At 37.7% G+C, this 20,721-nt stretch overlaps 1 protein-coding gene across 1 annotated transcript in view; it reads right to left on the bottom strand.

The window, feature by feature from the left end:
* The window catches only part of nrg3b (neuregulin 3b), a 203,231-nt gene that overhangs the window by 17,313 nt on the left and 165,197 nt on the right, over nt 1-20,721 (bottom strand). Inside the window, exons 3-5 of the mRNA XM_041974342.1 lie at nt 13,444-13,517; nt 7,228-7,254; nt 2,246-2,348 (exon numbers count right to left, since the gene is read on the bottom strand). Of these exons, the coding sequence (XP_041830276.1) occupies nt 2,246-2,348; nt 7,228-7,254; nt 13,444-13,517 (204 nt within the window). The remainder of the gene's footprint in view (nt 1-2,245; nt 2,349-7,227; nt 7,255-13,443; nt 13,518-20,721) is intronic.

Genomic DNA, 20,721 nt, shown 5'->3' with positions numbered 1-20,721 from the left:
CAAATGCTGTAAGTCTAAAAGCATAGTCATAAGTTCATATGTAACTCCAATGCAGTTATTTTTTTTACTAGATCTGCGCTGAAGCTGATGGTGGTAAAATGTTCAGCTAGTGTACCATGAAATGTTACATGCCTCTGTTAATATGCTAGGAAAAAGATGAAACACTTTCTTTTTAACACTGCCACCAGTGACACTAAACATTGGAGCAGCTGTTGCCATTATCTGTTTAAAAGTGTTATAATGCAAATGCAAATAAATAAAATAATATAAAGAAGTAAAATTAGGTCTCAGTGTCAAAGCTGGGTAAGTGTTAATTGATGCATTTGCAAAACTTTTGCATGCTGCTTATTATTCTGTGCTAAGATTTATGACCAGGGAAAGTTATAATACGTGTCATTGTTAGATCTATACTAAGACTGGGTAGCTATCCATCTCTATAATAGGATAGACACTGGCAATTTAGTCATTTATTTTATGTGGGCCACACTCAAATGACTTGATTACCTCACACATTCAGTTTATTTTTAATATGCTTGGAAAATTTGGTTATTGTACACCTGGATCCTGGAATAACATGCATAGCAATCTAAAGTTTGATTCATTTTTATCATTTAGGGCACGTTCAGATCTTACTTTTGTCTTTCTTTCCAGCTGCTCGTTTCTGTCAATTTGTCTGCTTTATCCTTTAATTGCTTTAATCATTCTTCATTATTTTGTATTATTTTACATTATTTCCAACATTTCTGTCCCAAGTTTATTAGTTTTCTTATTAGTTTACATCATTTTTTAAATCTTCTTAACCACCAATACTGCATACCAAGTGTCAATGTTCTTTTAGTTAAATACTTTATAGCTGACTCGAGTTCAGTTATCTTTTTTACTTCATTTTAAATTTTCCAACTGAATGTTTTCACCAATCCATAAAATATATCTCTGGTCTTTTTTTACCAAACCTGGAAGCAACTCATTGACTATTTTAATTAAGTTTGCTTTAACTGCGGTTTTTGTACAGTACTTTGGACATCTGTGGTTTTTAAAGTCCTAACAAATAAAGTTGGATTGGATGGGACTGACAGCTATGTAACTGTAACTAGCTGGGCTAAACTAGTGCAAGCACCTGCTTAGAGCACCTATTAAATAATTAATCAAATTACAACTCATAATATCAAAATATGTGACAGTGGAAGAGGAAAACATATATTTGTTGCTGGATATCGCTGAATTTAGGGATGTTCATGAAGCAAACAGACCAGTGGCTCATACTATATCACATAAAAGACTACTTATTCCTTAATAATGCCCACTTTATTATTAAATCAACAACTATAGATTAGTAACAACTCTACAATGATGTGCAGCCCTCTGTGCTTATATGACAAAATTTTAACAACCATGTGAAAAGTGATTAATTTGATTTGATTTATATTATTTTGATCTTTAAATTGAAGATCTTTCATCTCTTTTCTATCTTACTGCTTAACCTTCAAATAATGTATAGAACAGAACTTTAATAATTATTAATCCTTGTACTGATACAAATTAAATTTGTATCTTAGCTGAAGAAGAGAATAAACTTCAGTCTTAAATAGAGAAGCTATTTGTCTGAGCCACACTGTCAAACATCATTTGAGGAGAACAGAGTCAATTTAACAAGATATGTGTGTTTGGGTAATTAGCGGTACAATAAATCTCCCTGTGAGCCAGGACTTTGGTCACGTTGACCGACAGGCATCGCACTACTTAGAGCACTGCAGGGATGGAAAACAAAATCTATTTTTGTTTATCAAGAACAAGTTGATCAACACTACCTCCATTATTTTCTCTTTACTGTCTATAATTACTTTTCTTTGTCTACATTACTTTCCCTCTCTCTTACCTACAAATAAGTAATTGATTTTGGTGGTCTGCTTTTGTGCTGCCTGTTACCATCACACACATATACTCACACAACCACACACCTATGGTCTAATGTTTCTAAACTTGCCATAGTTTGTGCAGTATCTCTGTATTTATCTTTTGAGTGAAGTGTTTGTGACACACCTGCTTGCTAAAACCATTTCACCAATAAATCTTACATGAGTATCTGTCCCAAATGCATCCCACATAATTTAGATTTGATGCCTTGCTAAAACATCCTCTTGCTGACTCACACTTTCATTGGGCTCATTGCCATAGTAGTACAGTGCTCTTTCTGCACAGCCGGGGGCTTTACTCTGCTAATGTGGTTCTGGCTGGCATCACTCACTTGTTGTGGCGGTAGAGAGCCATGCATGCCACTCCAAGGAGACAGATCCCCGAGGCAATGCTGAAGATGGACAGCACCTGCCTCTGGTAGGTGTCACCACTCTCTGTGGAGGAGAGAATACAATTCAGGACAATAAATTTCTGCAATAACACAAAGGATGAGGACTGCAGCTGTGATTGTGCAAGGAGGAAGCGATGCATCTTGAATCAGCACACCAAACATACCAACACTACATTGATGTGTACACACAACCACACACAGATATTCACCCACAATCTGGATTAACATAAAGCAGCCAATGCCGCTGTCAGGAAATGTCAGTGTTTGAAGATGGGAAAGGGACATGGCAGACACAGGCAGGGCTCAGTGACATGTGCTAACTGAAGTGTGATAATCATTTCGTTCAGACAAACCCAACAGGCAACTTAGATGAACTGTCTACACAGCAGAGGCCACAGGAAGCTTGTATGTGAGTGTGGCTGTTTGTGTGTTTGAGAATTTGAGATGGATGGTGACAAGGAATTAGTAGGAAATGAATGCTCTTGGAGCTTCTTGTCAAACCTCTGCACATCAGTAGTAGAGGCTTAAGGTCACAAGCAGCTGGGACAAGTAGCAGCTGATCCCAGCAGATATCTATGTGACTGAGCAGCTGTATGGGATGCTAGGCTACATAATATACAGACTATGTACTATAGCACATGCTGTGAGGTAGAAGCAAGTGCATGCAATTATCTAAAAAACTCACAGTGCTACTGTGTTATGGTCAAAATATGCACAGTGTATAACCTGCAACTTCCTCCATCACACATCTATTGACATTAGAGTTGGCCTTCTCTGTCCCACTGTAATTCATGACCTTCAGCACATCCTCCTGTGGTTTAACTCAGTAACTCTAAAACAATCCTCCTGTCTCGGATTTCACCATCTTGACAACAGCAGGAAAAAGTGCAGAAAACATTCTTGAAACCTGTTTGTGACCTTTGAAGGCTCATCTGTGGATTCTGATGTTGTTGACACAGAACTGTCCTGGGATGTTCTCTACATCTGCACTTAGTGATTCAGGTGTAACGGTTTCCTCCAGAAACTGCTGGAGACCCTTTTCTTTTTTTTTTCTTCCTTCCTAACATGGGGGTGCAACAGAGCACTGTGTTTTGCAACATTTTTCTTTTTTTTATTTCCTTCCCCTGCATGACATCAGTGCTGCATGAGCACACTTAAGAGATTGTGTATGGTGTAACTGAGCTCCAGCTGGAAAAAGACCTCTTTAATATTAAAGTGCTTCTGGCGCAAGATAAAGATAACATCTGAACACATCCTGGAGTGACAATATGTGGATATATATAATCATCAGAGGCCCAAAATGCCCACTCAAATCCTGTGGAAGCGAAACAGGATGGCTGTAAATTAAAATAGAGCAAATCAAAAAAATGCTGAAGTGGTCATCAACGACACATCCCTCCTTTTTAAATACTAGTTTACTGACATTGCTACGTTAATATTCATTGCTGTATTCAAGAAATATAATTTATACTATTAATTTCTAACAATTATTTCCAATTCATAGTCCTTGACATCTACAACTAAGCATCACTTGCTGGTATACTGAGATCAATTTGCTGAATGACACTGTAGACATTCCACACTGGTTCTGCATTTGTAGATAAGAATAAAATCTGCAGTGTCATTCAAACTGTTGATTTACCCTGTCAAGTTTTGTTCATATTGTTGCTTCAAACCCATCTTAAACTGGACTCAATGTATCCCGATTCTCATCAGTCCAAATGTATTTCTCCACACTAGCTAGGTTTCTTTCAGTCAGCCAAGCAAACCTGAAGCTAAGCTTCCACAGACTGCTTTAAAGTAAATAAAGTGTCATTAGCTGTAGGAGTATAGGCCACATAGCAGATGCTTTCTATATTAATAGTAGAGGAATTTGTCCTAACTGGAAACTAGAGCTCTTAGCTTAATGAAAAAAAATGCATCTACACATCCACTAGAAAGCTTCTCTTTTGGAAACACTTTCCTCTATCAGAAAATCTAGAATATTACCTTGTGTGTGGGAAGACCTGGGTTCAGTCACTTGAGTTTATTTTTTGCCAGCTAAAATACAGCTGATGAATCACATCATTTTAATCTTTTCCAGGTCAGACCTGATGCACATAAAGGTTTCCATGCTTCCTAATGCACAGTAAGTCTTCTCTGAAACAGGTAAAATGTCTTCGCACGTTAGTGAACGTTATTTAATAATTTATTTTAAAGTCACTTTTTCCTCTTCACATCTTTGATAGGTTTTACCTCATGAACATGTTCAGGCTTAGATGAACAGCAGGGGATCTTGGATCAGTGTTTTCCTAGCAGTATGCAGAATGTAAACATTTGTTCCAATCTGAGGACCTGAACATCCCGTAGAAGGTTGTTACTCAGGCTGCATCTACTTTTCTTTCATTTCTTCTTTCTTGATCGATTTCTCAACCTCACTCACTAATTCCTCCCAACAGTTTGATGCTGCCATTGCCATGCTTAGCTGCTTGGACAGTATTAATGAGGCGATGCTCAGTGTTTGGTGTCCTCCACACATGATGTTGAGAAGTAAGGCCAAATAGTTCACTTTCTGTTTCATCAGATGCTTTTCAGGGTCTGAAAGTCTTTCAGGTGCCTTCTATCAAACTCCCAGTGGATTGTCATGTGCCTTTAAGTGAGTAATGGGCTCTGTCTGTCCACTCTACCATAAAAACCTGATAGGTGAAGTGCTGTACTTATACTTGTCACTCTACAAAGGAACTCTGAATAACATTCAAAGCGACTGCTGACTTACTGCTTTCCTGTCTGACCAAAGCCCTTCTTCTCTAATTACAGAGTTTGATTGGTCAGTCAAATGTTTAAAGTGTGTTGTTGATTCCAAACTTCTTCCATGTATAAGCATCCATCCTCAGATCGGTGCCTTGATACAATCTTGCCTCACAGTTCTACAGACAATTCTCTCAGCCTTGTGACCTAGTTTTGATAGATCAGTACTTTTCTTTGTAATTATATCCAATAAATGCAACTGGGTACAGGTGGACTATAATAAAGCTTATCTCAGGCTAAACTATGATAAGTCACTGCAAAGGGTCTGAACAATTAAAATCATTTCAATTCTAAAAAAAAAAATAAATAAAAAAAATAAAAAAACTACAAAATTGCTTTGCAATGTTCATGATGGGGATTTATGAAGGGATTCATAAACATTTGGAGAGGAGTCTAAAAAAAAAAAACAAAAAACAAAAACTGTACAACTTGATAGGGTGTAAATACTTTTTTTCTATAAACACACAGACTGAAAAAGACGGTTTGCCTTAAACTTGGTGGATTAAGAGCAAAATAGGTTTTAGGTGGTGTAGTAAGTGAGATATCTCTGATTGTTGGAGCTGTTAAGAAGTTGTGGACTTGCAGATTCTTCACCAATGTATCAGATGCAAACATCGTAAAGCTCTATTTAAAATATGAACAGCAGAAGGTGCCAAGGTGCTAATGTGCCACTTGAAAATCTGTGACCCTGTCAACCCTCTGGCTTTTACCATCAGTTAAATGACCTCTCTCTGGTTCCATATGTCAAACATAAGGAATATCTTTCCCTTCTGGTGCATCATCACTGTTAATGTGTAGAGCCACCTGAAGATGGGATTTTCCAAAATCTGAATGTAAAAACAGCTGCAAGAAAATACCGACATGCGGTCTGTACATAAAGCCATTTACAGGCCTTTCATGCAGGATGCCGACAAGTCATTCTTGAAATTAGATGCAAGAGCATGTTAGGGAACAGAACAAAGTGAATAGCTTCAGCTTCAGGTATATTGACACAGGAAAAGACAATCCCATACAGCCAGCTATATGATAATAACCGCCGTGCACTTGACTAGGATAAAATACTGTAATAAAGGCTGTGCTAAAGTATCCATGACAAAATGGGGTTTTCAGCCTGAAATACATCAGAGTGAGCAAGTGAGACATGCAAAGCTTCGACTGCTGGACTGAAGAGTGCAAGAACATCATATTTCTAGCAGTCAATCCTAGATCAAACATGGCTTTGCAGTATTCTGACTGGCTGTCTCAGACTGTCACATACTGTAAGGGTCTTATATAACAACTATCAAAGGTTCATTGATACAGCAGAAGAGGAATCTTTCATGAAACACAATGAATAATCAAGTCAGCATGCACGGAGCTTAGCTAAGAGGCAAAAAAATCTATCTGTGCTTTTGTCTGTCATCTGTCCGGCTGTTAAGTATTCCATCCTGTTCTTACTCTCAACAATATATCCGCCCACCTGCAGTGGCATTCTGAACTAATTTCGTCCTCAGATTAAAATCACTGAACTGAGGAATGTTGTGTGCAAGGCAGGTTTCTCTTCCTGATTGTCCTCTACTTCCATCTCTTTTCTGGAGCAAGTGTATGATGTGACAGTAGCATATGAAGACAGGTTAATAGAAAACTTCATAATATGGTTTTATGCATGCACAAAAGCGAAGCAAGCAGCGGGGATAAGATGGCAAAGGAGAACATTAACAAAAGTACGAGTGTAGCAGTGTGTGAGTGAGGTGAGACTTTCTATTCTGTCTGGATAAGGAACAGTGTGACATTATTAAAGAAATAGGGCCAGATATTTCAGTTTTTAAAGACTTGTAAATTGTTCATTTACTGGTTGATTTTTTAAAGTATTGCTATTAGAAATTGCTATTTAAATGATAGAGGAAACAAGGATGAGTGCTGTTTGTGTTTGCTCTATCCTGATTACATCACTCTACTTGAACAGTTCTGTTCTTCATGCAGACAGAATACACCTAATTCAACACCACAGTGTTTCCATGGTGACTAGCCCACATTAATTTTCCAAGGTTAGCGGCCCTGTTGTGCTGGATTGTGTGTTTTGTATGTTGTTTGTCACAGATGGGAGGCACATGAAAGATTGAGTGCTATACCAAGTCAATGAAAAGTTGTCTTACCCATGAACTCGATCCCAAGTTCATCCGCTGTTCCATTCAAGCCCAGATAGCATGAAAGAGAGAGAGGGGGGGATAAGACAGTTACTACAATGTGCCTTTATTTTAGTCAGACTTCACCAGATAGGTAGAGACACATGCTGCAACTCCTCTGAAAAGTTAGCTTGACTGCTTTCTCAGATATGACTTCCTCTGTTGCAGCCTGTAATGAGCCAGCTAGCCCTGGATGCTTGGAACACTTTACTGTGATATATTGAATTCACTCAGCCTGCAGTGGCTTTGCATGTGGACAGAAACCGAGTAAGGTTTCTGAGGAGGAATTGTAAAAAGAAAAGCTGAAATACATCCCATAGCTTTAAGTCACTGATGCTGCTTTGCACAGGCCTTGCCTATTGATTTGAGCCTGAGGTATTGCAGTAATTGTTTTGCTCCTCATAACCTCAAGATGTGTCACACTAACTCACGTTTACATGCATGTGCACCCATAAAGCACATTACACCTTTGCCTATTATTCGTTGTCTCTCACAGATGCACTCTTTGACAGACATCCTCCCTTTATCCTCTCTCTCTCTCTCACACACACACACATACACACGGTCTTTCTCCATGCAGCTAAGTCTTGTCCCACAATCCCAGCGCTGGGGAAACAGATAAAAAGGAGCACTCGTGTTCTTTCCATCCTGACAGTGCCCCCTTTTTGTGCCACTGTAATGTAATCTTATTTAAATTAAAATGAAGCCCTTACTAGTAATTGGTTTTCTGACAGAGGTGGTCTAAGTTTTAAATAGAACATGGCTTGCCAAGGCCTGACAGATTATAGTGGACATTCTTGAATAAAAAAAAAAAATAAAGAAAAAAGGCTACAAAGTGTAAAATAAAACATTTTAAATGTAGCATAGGACAATCTGTCAGGGCAATTCATTATATTTTAAGAATAAATATCCCAAGAAACGGAAAGACAACTGAACATTTGGATGAATGGATTATAATAATTCTGAATTTATTTAAATTTTGTAATGGTTTGTTTAAATATATCTGCTTGCATCAAAAACACTAAGCAAACTTTCTGAAATACCATTAAGGAGAACATTATACCTCAAATCAAACAAGGACACTTTTCTGATCTGCAGTGAGACCTCTAAATATTTTAGAGGCAAGGCTTGTGCTTGAGGTAGTGTGTAAACAATTTCTGTGTCCTAATGTAGTTCAGTGCATTTGATCCTAGAAGAAATGAGCTAGTCTTTGTAATATGTATAACGCAAATATGTAACTCAAATGTATATAATGTATAATTGTCAAAACAATAAACTTAGTGGACATTAGGGTAATTTCTTTCTGTTTTAATTTTTTGTAAGCCTTAAAAATCCTCCCGAACTTCTGAATTGCTGAAGGTAGGGACGTTGCTGTGATTGCTTATTCAAACTGGAGCATTGACAGAGTCAGTACATCCCCTGAGATGTTCAAGTCTTCAACAGATGACATTATGAGGTGACAAAGACAGGAAATAGGACAAAAATAAAACCAAACAATTTCTATTTACTCTAGATATGGGTTGGTGCAGCAGTCATGACCGACAGTCCTGGTTTATACAGTTTTAGAACCGGCTGACTCAGGTTTGGTTATCACTGCATCCATGTCTTGATAAGTAAGTATGGCTAAGGCTAAAAGTTAGAAATGGAGGATACTATTATTGTTTGCACATTGCTTGTTTAGTTGTAGCCTGCACCAGACAGAAGTAAAAGCAATGGTTTCTTGGTAGAGACATTTTTAAGTCGGATAGCTCTAAAACGTGGCATCTGGATTAACAGAAATACATGCAAGAGGAAAATATGGACATATGATGGAGGAATGAACTGTTAACTGTTAATTGCTGTGCTATTCAGTTTCTTACCATGTAGAAAGTGGTAAGAGAACTATGAGTTTGGAGAATCAAACAGGAATTCTATAAGGGGGGCTAAGCTAACAGCTAAAAAGTAAAAAAAAAAAAAAAAAAAAAAAAAAAAAATCAGCCCCTAAAATAGCAAAAACCTTTGAAAGTTTCTAAGCTTTCACATCAGACAGTTAAGTAACTTTTTCTTTTCTTTTTGTATAAAAATCACTGAATCACTCATATTTGACACAGTTATGAACCATTTAATTCTGATCGGTGGACATTGTGCTTTTTGCCACAAGAAATTTTCTGGACAGCAAAAATCAAGACATGGCTGCCAGGCTTTCCACAAGGCAGTAATGCAGCTGCAGTGCACTTGGCAAGGCCAAAGAAGTGATCTCATTGATGTTTCTTGATCTGCATTATCTATTCAACCCTTTCCTTGTGATTGCCTCTGGCAACAACCAACACTTTTCCACCCTGAATTGCCCTGACTGTCACAGCCTGTGCAGATGATGTCATTACAATGCTGATACACATCCCCTCCTCTGGCATCACCTTGTCTGGAGACATTCACCAATCATAATATGTGCAGGCTTTCAAATCCATTGCACTGGCAACTCAAAGCACCCTAAGGAATCATTTGTGGCGTCTTGTGGGAGCCTTGAGCAAGCTTGGAGAATACCTGTGCATCATGTCAGACGCTTCTGGCCCGATTAAGAGGCAGCAATCTGGCGGGTGGGTGAGACAATGGCAGGAGTGAATCAAATCCTTAATCCCCTCCTTCACTTGGGTGAGCAAGAAACTGAGAAGCCAATGAGTGTGTGTGTGTGTGTGTGTGTGTGTGTGCGTGTGTTATTGAACTCAATATCCTGTGCAGATACCTACTCCAGGCCTAATATCTACAGGAGATAAATGTTTCAAATTAGAGAAGTGCTTTCTTCATCGTTTAGAATCAGCAACAGACTGTCTCACCTCCTTTTCCCATCTCTTCTTTACAGTCTCAAAGGTGCCACTTGGCCAAATAAACAGCACCAGAGGCATGCCCTAAATCCTCTCATAGTTAAAAAAGAAACTCGCTCAGGTTGTTTACAAAGTGCAAACTAAATTGCCATCTTCCTACACTGCTATGCCTCCAATTAAAGACCCTTCCACTTCCTCCCTATGCACAAATGTCTTAGACCTCTCCCCAACCTGTTTCAAAAGCTATGTTCAAAGCAGTATAGCTGGAGTGCTTGGCGGGTAGTTTCTTTCTCCTTTTGTCCCCACGCTTATGTGATGTGTGCGACAGTCTCCTCTTCTCTTCACCCCTCTCTGAAGATGTGAGAAAGATGGAGTGCCACTGTGTGCAAGCCTGTCTCTTTTGCTCTTTTGACTGTTTTGCCAGTCAATACCAAGACAAAAGATGGAGAGAAGAGAAAGATCTGTGTCTGTAAGGTGCACACACATTGATTTCAGATTAAAAAAAGCTGAAAATGTAAAAAACAAAAAATTTTTTAACCCTATAATGTGGTTTGAGTCTAATGCTACCATGTGGATGCATGAAAAAAAAAAACAAAAAAACAACAACAAACAAAAAAAACAAAAAAACAAAATACAAACAAATAATAAAAAAAAACTTTAAATGTGCTTAAGCACACACAGACACAACTACAGTAATCTGGATTCCATCGCTGCTTTCCCTACATGTATTAGTTGTGAATGTGTACATGTATGTGTGTGTGTGTTATTACATGATTTGCCTTTAGAAAGCTGGATAATCTTCAGACACACTGGTAATCTGCGTAAATTTTAGATCAATCTCCATCAACAGAGATCAGAATAGGATTGATTTCCTGCTAAACTGTTTCTGGGCCTTTAGGCATCAAGGCTGTTCTATGTGTTCTAACTGCAGACATTGAGCAAAAGATCATTTAAATTTATCATTACAGTTTTTTTGTTTAGTTTGGTGGCATTTTTATGGAATAAAACTTCTATGGTACTGAATATTTTCCATCCGGTAGTTTTTTTTTTTTTTTTTTGCTATGTTAAGCATTTTCTGATAGGCATGTAAGGAATATTTTAGTTTGATATTATGATTAGCTATCTATTCACCCCAGCAGATGCAGCTTTGGAGTAAATTATGCCTGGTTTTCTGTCAATGCAAGTCTATGGAGAAAGTGACACGTTTTATCTTTTTAAATCACAGGTCTCCCCTATCTGATTAATAAAGTATATTTTACTAAGTCAAAATAAACTAGTGGCACTGTGACAAAAATAGATTTGCTAGCTGAATTACAGTTGGAAACTTGAAAGTTAGCTTTCATTATCTGACTTCCGTGTGGAAAACATTCACTCAAAGAAACAAAAACGACTTGAATGTTTCTAAACTCACGTAGAGAAGCAGAACATTGGCAGGTAACACTTTACAATAATGGTACAAATATATTATACTTAACAAATGTGTAACTCATGATGAACTAATGCATTAATTAATGCCGGCTCTATCATGGAATTCCTGTTTCTCATCATGAACTAATGTTGATCTCAATGTGCATTCATGTGATTTTTTCACACTTATTAATTCATGGAACTTTGCAACTTATCATTATGAAGTAACTAGTAGTTGATGTTTTAAGTGTGACTCATAAAAAAATCAATGGCATGAAACTAGATATATATTTTACTCTAAACTGGCAAATTTGATCAAAACCAAATGCAGAGAACACACACATACACACATACACAACAGTGAAAAATAGACATGAACAAGTTTAATGTTTGGCCTTGAAGCCAATCCTGAGTTATATGAAAGAAAAGAAAGAGAAAAAGCTAGACTGGACTGGTGTTGATTCTGAGCCTCAAAAATACTTAAAATCACTGTGGAGTAGAACTGAAATGTTTTGAATCTCATTTAATATCTTTGATGGACAGCATGGAAACAGAAAAAAAAGTTATTCTGTAATAAATCCTTAGACCATGTATTTTTGCACCCACACTTGTTTTTTTAATTAGAGACTGACATTTCTTTCATACCTAAAATATTTAAAGTATTTTCCTTATTGTTCACACCTCCTAAACATGGAAGAAGGTCCATTAATGCTGATACTTTTGTCTTATGCCACAAAATGAGAGGCAGGCAAACAAACTAATCTTGCTGCAACATGCCACCGTTATTACAGTATCTGCCGCAATCGCGCAAATATAGATTCATAGCTTGAGGGTTACTGCTGTTGTCTTGGAGATTCTGACTCTAAAGTCTTGTGCTTCCAACACTATGATTAAACTGAAGGTTTCCTATAGCTACAATAAAATATGGTGGCCTTGAAAGGTTTTTGATCTGTCAAATGGTAATGTGATCGTTCTGCTACTTTTGTATGTTGTATTTAGTCCTCTAAGCTTTACTGTCATATATTTTTAATAAATCAGCATGCACCATCAGTGTGTAATATTTCATTTACGTCACTTTCTCTGCAAAATGCACTAAGTTTTGTCTTCTTTCAAAGAATAACATAAAAGTCTCCCAACCAGGACACACAGGAAAATTGATGTCTACATATAGAAGAGAAAAAAAAAGAATCCCACTGTGAAAACTGTGTGCCACGCGAGAGCGTAAAACATGCTTTGTGGCGCTGACTTGTGACCCCATTAATGGACTCTCGGAGGGCTTGGTGAATACAGAAGGCAATAGGAGTTAAGTTTTCTCTCTCACTCTTGGAGCAGAGGAGCCAAGTCACTTCTGGAAACAGTGTGGATTGCTAAAGTCACAACCTCATGGGAAAAACATGGGACCCTCAATTTCTCTTCCCTCAACCTCTGGCTTTTGCCATTTTTTAAAACCACACTACACAACTGTCATGGGGATGCAAAGGACTCCAAGGGAATTGGTTTTAATGCAAGAGGAAATTGGAAACTTTTCATTCCTTTAGCCAGCCTAAAGCAAAAATAGATTGAGGATTGTAATTAAAAATAAGTGCTGCAGGTGTTATGCACAGGGTTTATCTGTAAGAAGAGATCTATGTAGGACAATAAAGAAATCTTTTCTCGTGATATGCATTTGTCCAGAAATTAAATAATAGTGTTTTACGGCTTTAATTATTGTTTGCATCCATTCAAACCTTTAAAACATTTTATTAATAAATGTACTTTTGGAAATATTGCAACACCTGTGTTCTTGTGATATTGTGACACAACCTCTTGGAATATATACGGTAAATATTTAGCTCTTATATTAATCTTGTTGACAAATATAGCACGGTCTGAGATTTGCTCAAGGGCATGAAGTATGTGCTTGAGCTGAGTTTGTTTTCTTATTGCAAATCAATACAGCAAGACTGCAAAAGAAAAAAAAATAGAACAAAGAACGTACTTGGATCGGACAAGATAGCGTCTGTCTTGGGCACAAACTGGTCACAGCGTAGACCATGGTAGCCTTCCTTACACCTGAAAGAGAGAGAGAGAGAGAGAGAGAGAGAGAGAGAGAGAGGAAAAGTAGACAAAGAGACAGATTAAACATCAGAAAGGATAAAACCTAAGCAAAAAGTACCAAGTCCAGCATGAAGCATCAACTGAAGAGACTTTCTTTAAGATAAGGAAAGTTGAGTACAAAAATCTAGACAGAGGAACGGATGGACGCTTCAAAGTGGAGTGCTTGCTGTGTACTGGGATGGTGGAAGGAGATACAAAGACACCGTTGAGAAGGGTGGAGGCAGAAGAAAGAGAGGAAGGGGAAGAGAGCTGGGCAGGCCCCAGCAGTGCCTGCAGCCTCACTGATAGCACATGACTGACAGGAATGCCAGGTCCCAGTGGAAGAAATGGGGATGGAGAGTTCTTGGCATGATGGAGATGACGCATGAGCTACAGTGGAATGGAAGCTGCCATCGCTGGATGGCTTATGTAAACAGAGTCCTGGCACAATCTAAATATTTTCCTCTATTGACATAAACATGCAGGCACTGTTGATTACTCTGCTACGATCATGGACATATCCAATAAAATTATGACATTCAGTGTTTGGCTGTGTAAGTTGCAAAATTTCAGCATTTTATTTGATCAGAATATTCTGCATGATAATGCAGGATTATTTTGAAGGTTTGAGCGATACCCTCTGCTGTGCGGTTAGGAAACTTGTCATTTTAGAGACATTTGAACTTTTATTGTTGTTTTCAACAGTTCCACTAATTTCGGCACATCCAGTAGGCTGAGTCATCCCTCTACACTTTCAAAGCTTAGACCAAACAATCGGAGAATTTGCTCTGATGTGTCAATCAGCATAAACTTGTACGAATGAGTACAGAATTTGCCTTTATTTTCAGTTAGTGACATATTGTTGGTAAACTGCATCTGCTTACCTCTTACATGTGATAAATTAATTTATGTCCAGCATATTTCCACCACTCTAAAAACTTCCACATTCAGAGTAAAAAAATGTATTAACTGAGAAGTATTAGTAGACCAATGAGTGTTGCGTAACCATGGTATCCATAACAATTAAACCATGATCATTTTCTATTTCTATCTCAAGTTTGTGTCAACCCAACAAAAGGAGAAAAGAGTTCATTTGTGCTACTGACTGATTGTATCAAGATCGTCACCCATCGGGGCCGGCGGCTGCCGATCTTGGGGTTGGGTTAGGGCTCCGGGGCTGCTGCTGAGGGCCCGGGTCTCTGGGCTGCCCTGGTCTGCCTCTGACCTCTGTAGAGGCTTGGTCCCATTTGCACGATCTCACTCACCACTCTTCATCACTGATCACTCCTTGTTTCTCATGCTCTGCATGCTGACACAGTCACTGAGTTGTCCAGTAGGTTTTTATACTAAGAGATAATTCTTTTTTTTATTTTTCCTGTGAGTTAGTATCTAGTTGCTGTTATGCTACTTTCATGATATGTCTTTTTGATTTGGTTATTATTTAAAAACTCTTAATGATTAGCAGCTCTGTTTTTTTTTTGTTTGTTTGTTTCTGTTTTTTTTTTGTAAAAGTTGCAGGAATTTTCTGGTGTGTTCATGTACAGGTGTAACAGTTTGTTGTCTGGTGATGGTGTGGATTGAAGGGTTGTTTCCTTTTGCCTGTGATGTTTTTGTCTCCTTTCTTCTTTTTCTTTTGCATCCTTTTGCTATTTTCCATCTTTTTCTGCCCCCTCCGGTCTGGTCCAGCAAGATTACATAGATTCCGTGATTCAAAGTAAATAAATAAATAAATGAATCAGATTATCAAGAGGAGCCTTACCCATAGGCCTCCCCTTGGCAGAGCAAATTTGTTTAGCACGATACAGCAACCAGATTATCATTGTGCTTGCTATGAGGCTGGACAGGACAAGTTAAAAAAAAAAAAAAAAAAAAAAAAAAAAAAAAAAAAAAAGATCGTCACCCAGGGTTGAAATTGGAGCATTAGCTGCTCCATCCAGCTGTGGATCTTTCCTCCTTACCTTGACTTTGTAGCTTTGTAAATGATTGACAATGACATCTGTGCCAATGTGGAACTATTTATATGGGTCTTTTCCCCCTAATACTACTTGTAGTAGTGGTACTATACAGGATGAAATGATGAAGTGTATGGAAAGGTTTTCAAATGACTGTTAGAAATTTCACTTAGAGCGTGGTTATGTACATGAGTTCAAATGTTTAGACACCATTTGAGATTTTTTTAATATGCCTTTAAATGGCATGTATCTTTTAAAGAAAAAAGATGGTCTGCAAAGCTTTCAAAATCTGTGCCTAATACATAGTGAACAGCACACCTGTCAGGCTGCAGGGTGTGATTGTTGAAACAACCATTTTGTGTAATATGGCAGTAAAATCTCTGCTCACAGCTTTAAATATTGGGGCTCATTATGGCTCAAATTGTGAGTGAAAACTACCCTGGAATTAAACCTTCTAAACCTTAAACCTTAAACTCTGTGTGCCATTTCCAAAGTAAGAAGCAGAACTCTCAGAAACTCTATAGATCTGTGCTCAGGCAACCAAGGGGGGGGATAAAGAGCCCGATTTTCTCCTGTCATTGTTGCTGCCACCGCCGAACTTCTTCGAAAGCCTGAAAAATAACTAATGCAAAACAGATGGAAAATATTCCAACCTGTTTTGCTAATCTTTCTTTCATATACATACATATTATGCTACTCTACAGTATATCCTGCAAAACTGCAGACAGCACCACCGGTAAACTACACTGGTGTGTATTTAAGGCAGACAAGTTTAATTTAGCATTCTACTTTTAAATTTTTGTGTGCTCAGTATAATTGTTACACAAATGATTCAATGCATGTTGAAGGAAATTATGTACTGTTAGCATTTACCAATATTTTTAGTAACCTATAGATGACATTTCCAGGATCCTTAATTAAAACATAAACACTGTCTTTTTCCTTTCTCAGCATAAAAATCCCATAATAGCCTGTGATTCAATGTAAAACTGAGGGAGGTACTTGAGTCATATTTTGAGGATACATTGCTTTTCCCTTGCCATTGTTTGGCTCTGCCCTACATCACACCTTTTATCCCTTGGCGTGAGCTGAGATGCCTTGTTAGTATTCTGAATCACAAACCAAACGGCAGAATGCCTGTCTGGCGATCTGTTTACGTCTGAGCCTGTTTTTTGTTTGCATACGTCCCCCCCCCCCCTCCCCTCCCACTTCACAATCTTTGTGCCACTGTGAAATAAACTCAGCTGTCACTCAATGAGATGCAAACAATGCCTTGCAAATGTGTTTGCAAGAACATGGTGTTGAATGCCTGAATGAGTGATAAACTGTGTGAGATAATGACATCATTTGAGTGTGTGTTTGGTTTGTATCACCAAAGAGGGTAACGGGAAAACCAGAGCTCAAATTCATGAATATGTGCATTGGTGTGCTTCAAAGGGGGAATATATTAAGAGGAACCCAGACATGTTTGAGGACGCGGAGGCACATATATGACAGCTTCCTCTCCTGTGGGAGGTTTACTGTATGGCATGTGGAGTGTTTTCCCCCTACTGTTTCAGAGCTGTCTGTGACCACCCAGCTGTTTTTAACACATGTTCCAGTCACAGAGAAAACACACTTTGGGTCTGGTGTTTGAGGGAGGGGTGGGGAGCTCTGCCTCGTAACTAATCACTATCCTGCCTGTTAATTAGCATGAAGAAAAAATGAGGATGGTATGACTGCAAGGGGAGGGAAAAGTGGTTCAAGGAGGAGAAAAGGGAAGGTACCGTGATCATGTCAACCAAACTTTCATTTACTGTCGTACACACAGGCATTTAGCTTAACATATGCTACAGTATAAAATAAATCCATATCCCATAGCTGGTGAGGCAGAAAGAAGCTGCTAAGACTTACCAGACTTGCTGGGAACTTACTGACTTGATTAGCTCAAGGCTTTTTAACTATTTTTGGATTTAGAGAGTTAGCAACAATTTTATTAAAGTACATTTAAAAAAAAAAAACCAAAAACAAAAAAAAAACCAACACAAGTTTCTTACGTATAGGCTTATATTAATTAACATAAATTTGCAATACTATGGACAATTCAGCATCTTCCAGTGGAAGGTTGAAGGTTCAGCTAAGAGCTAATTCATGACTTTTGATGCTGCTGTTTCAGTTTCAGTTTTTCCAAACACTCTAAAGGGCCATGCTAGCTGTTCCCTTCTGGTCCAGTCTGTATCCTAAGCAAAGCAAAGCTAAACAGCTCCTGAGTGGAACATGATAGCTAATTAGCAGACATAGAGGTGTCCTACGTAATGCTTAGGATAAAGTTATAGCTCTTAAAAGGTTCCTTCCTTCATTCGCTTAATTCCTAAGGTTTATTTTATTCTCAACCACAGATGTTTGCGCTTTAGAAAAAAGGAAACTTTCATACATGATATTTGCATTTTACTTCATTTTACTAAAGCTAATTTTAAAGTACTTCAAAGTGTAAAACTGTAAAAGTCCTGTATGTCCCTCGGAAATGTTGTCAAAGATCACCATATATGACAATGCGTCCGTTACATTGGAACGATTTTAATGCAATAATTCCACTAGAGGGCAGTGCAGAGTTCCTGGATTCAGAGAGCTGTAAAGGTGACAGAGAAACTTGTAAACACTCAAAAAATAAACACTGCATATCACTAAAACTTGGCGCTTGATCAAATTGGTTTCCAGTGATAGAGAATCTCACTGAAAGTATCTACAAATAACTCGAAATATGAATAAAGTTGGTCTAAACCACATTTTCCCTAATTACCTGAATTCTTGGAAATGATTTTCTTTAGTCTCACTGTGAAAGGCACTCAAGAATCAGGGGTCTTCTCCAACCTCAATGGACATATTTATCACACTGCACCAAGTCTTTTGACTCATGCCATGTTTCATATGGCACGCCAACTGGCGCAGTTCATGTCATTAAATATCACTGATCTGGGCGTTAACTCTTATTTCCTTAGCTTGACCTACAATTCATGCATAATATAATCAAGATTTGCATATTTACTGAAGCACAGATGGAATAAGGCATCATGTTAATTGCTAAATGTTGAAATAAATTATTTCAGAAAAAAAGGATGGTCTGAGCTGGCTGCAATTTTCCTAGATTGTTATAAAGTAACAAATAGATAGATAGATAAATCAATCAGTCCAAGGTCTAATGCATCCAATAAAGTAAAAACATTAATTTCATGTCAAAATCATGCTAAATTATATCTGTCTTTTGCAGCAGCACAGACGAAAAGCTGGTGTGGACATGATTTAGATCTTGAACCAGTTTGATGGATGCCTAGTAGTACATGTGAGCTGTTCACATGTACAAATAACATGCATGGACCAGGATGTGTCTACATTCAAAACTTGAATAATGCAAGAACAGATTCAGCAAGCGTAACCATTCTTATTATTTGAAGTAAATAAGTTGATGCAAACATAATGTGGCTAAAGCAGTTGACCAGGAGTAATAAATTTAAGTAGTATTAATTATTATGATGACAAAAAATACCGTTAAAAACCTATTTTATTTGCTGAGGGCGTGAACATGATTATGTGTGATATATGGCACTAAAATACAGAGATTTAAATACAGACTGTCAAAGAATCAGTGTCAGATGTTGCATATGCTAACACAACAACTGCTAATTAGAGCTTCATTAGGGTTCTCACTAATGAGCCTTTTAACTGTAAGGACATAGGGAATAAAGTTAAGTAAGGTTGTAGTGTCCTCATTTCTTTTTAACCCCTTCTTGGATTTTATCTTGAATACATTTTGGGTGCAGGGGAAAATTGTATTTACATTTTATTGCATTTCTTTGGGCGATGCCCTGGTGTAATTGCTGCTGCGATGTCCCCATTTTGCTGCAGGGATCATTAGAGTTTCATAAGCTAAGACAGTAAACAACCCTGCTGCAGTCATCACATTCATCAATAAAAAACACACACACAATGTCACTATCAAATGTTGTCTGAACTAACTAGATGAATAAAATATCTTAGTGGGGGCATGGCAGAAAGAGAAAACCTCTGATTTGGTGTGTCTTATCCACAATAGGACATACCAGAATTAAACTAACTTAACTTAAAGTCAGTTGCAGAGACTTGAAGTTTTAGCCTATTCTGGATTAAAATAACCAGTTGCAAGGGGGATGATGAGAGCAAATCTAAAACTAAGTTGATTTGGCAAACTGATTCTTCAAAGGAGGTTTAACTTCTGTTAGAAATGTTTGCTGGAGTGGACTGACTGTCTAGATTTTTTAATTTACTTTTTCAAGCTTGCATACTGGTTTTCGACCAACATCTCTGCTTGAGCTTTGACCAAGAAGGACCTGCACTCACAGATACTTTCACAATGCAGTATTTCAGTTTTTGCTTTCTAATTGATTCATTACACACTCATGAATATTTAAATAAAAATTACTTTGCATATTATCCAACTTGAAGGTAATTCACAGTTGTCTCGTTAGTGTTTATTTTCTGCATTTATGGCTTTCTGTTCCAACTTCATATTCAGTTCAATATGCAGAACTTATTTTTATTTCATGTTTTTTCAAATATTTGTGCAGAGTTCTTGACTCTGATGATATGCCCAGTTATGGACTCAGTACTAGAATAGTATAGTTCTTGCACAATGTCTTAAATTAATGAGTCATTGTACAGATCTCCACAGGCTGATGAATCCATTTAATTTGAGTCAGGTGTGTTTAATCAGGAAAACGTTGACAACCTGCAGGACTGTGGCCCTTGAGAACAGACACTGGACAGCCCGGGAAATAGTCATTATCACTCCATCTGGAGGTTGCTGGTTCTTTATTTTTCCAGACACAAAGTCACTCGGTTCATCAGTCTTGTTTTTTCATAGTTTACCACCAGTATTAAACCAGTCTCTTCTGATTTCTTCCTTTAATGGAAGTGATAATAAGTGTGGAACAGATATTACTGACTTACCTGAAGTAGTTGTAGTTACATTTTCATTTGTGTTGTTTTCACAGCAAATTTCCAATATTTTTTCAATCTCAGTTGCAGTTTTATGGTTTTTATATAAATGTGCAGTTTGGCACGACTTGTATGAATAACATCTTTATGTGCTGTTTGTGACTCCATTCTAGGTTTTTATTATTACCCTATTTACTCCATAGCCTCAAACTAAATTAAAAACCAAGATTAGAAAAGTGACTTAAATGTGCCGACTTAACTAGTACAGATCAAAACCT

Source organism: Melanotaenia boesemani, chromosome 21 (genome assembly GCF_017639745.1).
Source record: "Melanotaenia boesemani isolate fMelBoe1 chromosome 21, fMelBoe1.pri, whole genome shotgun sequence".
NCBI lineage: Eukaryota > Metazoa > Chordata > Actinopteri > Atheriniformes > Melanotaeniidae > Melanotaenia > Melanotaenia boesemani.
This window is presented reverse-complemented; position numbering and strand designations above follow the sequence as displayed.